This window comes from Octopus bimaculoides, chromosome 11, assembly GCF_001194135.2.
Source record: "Octopus bimaculoides isolate UCB-OBI-ISO-001 chromosome 11, ASM119413v2, whole genome shotgun sequence".
NCBI classification, from domain to species: Eukaryota; Metazoa; Mollusca; class Cephalopoda; order Octopoda; family Octopodidae; genus Octopus; species Octopus bimaculoides.
Window position 1 is genome coordinate 19,035,650 of NC_068991.1, and position 3,663 is coordinate 19,039,312.

General features: G+C 37.7%; 1 protein-coding gene across 4 annotated transcripts in view; it reads left to right on the top strand.

Annotated features, from left to right (window-relative positions):
- LOC106880696 (rho GTPase-activating protein gacF) overlaps positions 1–2,463 on the top strand; it is a 58,620-nt gene extending 56,157 nt beyond the window's left edge. For all 4 annotated transcript variants that reach the window (XM_052971562.1, XM_052971563.1, XM_014930765.2 and 1 more), the window contains exon 2: positions 227–2,463. In XM_052971562.1, coding sequence (XP_052827522.1) covers positions 229–2,418 — 2,190 coding nt within the window. In that variant the 5' untranslated portion in view covers positions 227–228 and the 3' untranslated portion in view covers positions 2,419–2,463. The remainder of the gene's footprint in view (positions 1–226) is intronic.
- Positions 2,464–3,663: the final 1,200 nt, after the last annotated feature.

A 3,663-nucleotide genomic window follows, 5' to 3' on the forward strand; every position in this document is an offset into this window, starting at 1 on the left:
AGGCCACACTTAGTATATATTTCTTTTCATATCTGCATACATTTCTGTGCCTGTAATTATTGTCTTTGTTTATATGTATATACAATATATATGTGTGTGTGTATGTTTGTGTATATATATGTATGTTTGTGCCTGTCTGTATATATTTATGATATATTTTTTCTATGTATGTATTTGTAGAATAACTTAATCTCCCGGCTAACATCTGTCACATCTCTTCTTTCAGGAATGAATGGGTATGATAAGCTTATACAGGCTGCTGCAAGTCGTTTAATTGGCTACGACAGCGACTTAGCCAGGTATGAGGTTCACAAGACAGTATACATGAAACAACAGCTTGAAGACCGCTATCGGTCACTTGAACACATGCGGTTGAAAAACTCGCTCTGTGCTAATGAATCTTCGTCTTCTTCCATGAACAAAGAACGAATCCACTCGAGTGAGACCGACATAGAGTCCTATCAGCTAGACAACAGTTGTGAAGAGGACAGATATAGTTCGTCTTTGAATTCTCCACCTTCCGGCCCAGCAGCAGCCAGTAGCATCAACAACAGTAGGGGTCACCCGGACACACCGATTCCGGACGGTCTCCCGATGGTCATATCAAGGCATGGAATGGGACTTCTCAAGACAGATATGTCCAACCCTGACACATCTCAACTCCTTCGTGAGATATTACAGAACAAAGAGAAACATCAGTTGTCAGAGTTAGCTAAGAACAACAACAACAACAACAACAGTAACAACAACAACAACAATAATAACAATAATAACACTAACAACAATAATAACAACAACAACAACAACAACAACAACAACAATGGCAACTTAAGCAAGCTAAATGGTACCAACACACTTCAGGACTCTAGTGGCCTTATAACGAACCTTCTGAAAAACTCTTCACAGCAGCAACTCAAAAGCAACTCATCTGACGTAGACAAATTGTCTTGCCATTCTACGGAAGGTTCGGCAGAAGAGAGCGATGGAGAGAGTACTATTGAGCAGATGACAAATGATGAAGAGACAGATGTTGGTGATGTAAAAGGAGTCATCATGTCTTCCGGCATGGACTCGCAACTTATAGACAGCAAAGAAGCGAAAAGGGCCAGAGTTGAGAACATAATTACGAGTATCCGTCATTCTCCAACCCATAGCCAATGCGATAGTCAAAGCATGCAAGAACAGAGGCGACAAAAAAGGAAACAGCATCAGCCGCAACAGCATGAACTTAGTCCGGAATTCCAAGAGTCCAAGTTACGGAAAATCGAAAGAGACGATCTGGGCCGGCAACTGATGGAGTTGAAAAACCAGTTAAATGATGTCCAGAGGAAATACACAGCACTATGCAATGCGGAAAGCTCGGAAAGAACGGGCGAAGGACATGATGATGATGACTGTCATACAGCCACATCGTTGCAATCAGTGACCAGCCGAGGCAGCAAATTAAATGGAGAATCAAACCTAAATAACCGTGAAAACATAGCTTTTGACAATTCTGATATCGATCCCGTTCAGCTAATAAACCACGCAAGCCAAATGGTCAAGGAGCAGGAAATTGCTACAAAACGATCTACTCCTTTGGCCGCAATGCCTCTACCGTCCGCTGATGTCCAGGGTTTGGCTTCTTCCCTCAAGTCAGAAATTATTCACACAGTCGATACCATAGTAAGCCGATTCGTTAAAAACCAAGCTCTGAAATCATTAGAAAATTCCAGTAACGAAACCAGAACACAGGACCAGGGCCCAAAAGAAAGAGTAAAATCTCCTGTTAATAACACTGAATTCCCAACAGATTTTTATGCCATCCCTAGAGTACACGACAAACAGACTTTATACGACACGGGCTGTCCGAGCGCTCCTGATTTGCCGAGGGCTCACAATCGCCCCTTATCTTTCGCACCTTCTCATCATTCCACCCCGCAGTCGATACCCTCATATTTTGCCCAACCCCAAGTACTCACCTCCCCTGTCTACAGCTCAGAACCAGAACAGACTGAAGCTCTATCCTTGGTGGTAAACACACCCAAAAAAAAACGCACCAAAGTGACGGACACACGTCTGTCGCCCAGAGCAGCCCGTGCCTTGTTACAGGAAAACTGCGTCCAGGTTACATCCGCTATGGCAGACTTGGATAAACACATAGCTGGCTCTTACCCCCATATTTTACCGCAGATGTTACCAACTAGTGTAGCTATTCCAAATCCAAGTCTACAGCATTCTGATATATTGGGATATTACAGAGAGCAAAATTATCTGGACGGGGCTCGTTCGGATGGTCACTCTCCGTCTAATGATCTTGGATCTCCTGGAAATACCAACTCTTTATCCGAACCATACATGATGTTAAAATCAGAAGGATTCGATGTTTCCTCGGAAACAGATGGATCAATGGCACTGATATCCTTTGAACTTCACTAAACAAAATTATTCCAGGTATTTTTTTCTTCATTTCAGATTTATGTTTGATATATTTCTTAAATTTCAAAAAAAAAAAAAAATGCTTGCCAATTTTGTTGTTTTCATTGCAGTATCCTGTTCTTTTCTTTTAATTAACTCTCTTTATTACAAAATGATGGTCAGTGGTTACCATTCAATGATTATGTGGTATATTATTGTGTGTGTATATAAATATATATATACATATATACATATATATGTACACATGTACGCATTTTGTGCAATATCTGTTTATATTTTTATATACATATGTAAGAAAAAAATAACTTCATCATATATATATATATATATATATATATACTAATTGTATATTTCGTACATATGATAAGTGTATATAATATATATAGGAACACAATTATATATTTTTTATTTATATATACATAGACAGATATGTGTGCATAAAAATATATATATACATAAGTATATATGTATAAATGTGTATGTATGTATATAGGTTTATATATATATATATATATAATATATATATATATTAATTTTAAAATAATAATTAATGACAATATGTTTTATATTTTGAATATTGAAATTTCTTGTATAAGATATTGCATATTTTATGTAATATATATTCGTATATAATTTAGTATGTGTGTATGTGTTTGTTTTTGTCAGTATATGTGAATGTGTGTAAGAAAGAGTGAGTGGGGGAGTGGATGAGTGTGTGTGATGGGGGAATAAGAAAGAAAGAAAAGAGGAGATAAAAGAAATTGCCCTTATGTTTAACCCTCTTAAATAGGTAACCTGCAATTAATACGGGCTGCAGGGACCATATCTTCTTCCTCATATTTTGTGTTTGTTGGTTCTATAAACCTTCTGTGGTTCTATGACCCTTCCTAAAGATAGCAATTTCCCATTAACCCCTTGATGTGTTTTAATGTGCTACAAGCACCAGAGATATTGTCTCATATGAGAAAAACAAAAACTGTTACACTCCTATTTCATTTTTAAAGGTTTTTTTTCAGAGATAACTGCTTTCCTGGGCCAATTGCATGTAATGCAACAATTGGCATCCCTGTTGTATTAGTATCTTCTATCTTTTACTTGTTTCACTCATTAGACTGCGGCCATGCGGGGGCACCACCTTGAAGTGTTTAGTCAGACAAAACAACTCCAGTGCTTTGTTTGTTTATTTTTTTTTTCAAAATCTGGTACTTATTCTATTGCCCCTTTTTGCTGAATTGCTAAGTTGTG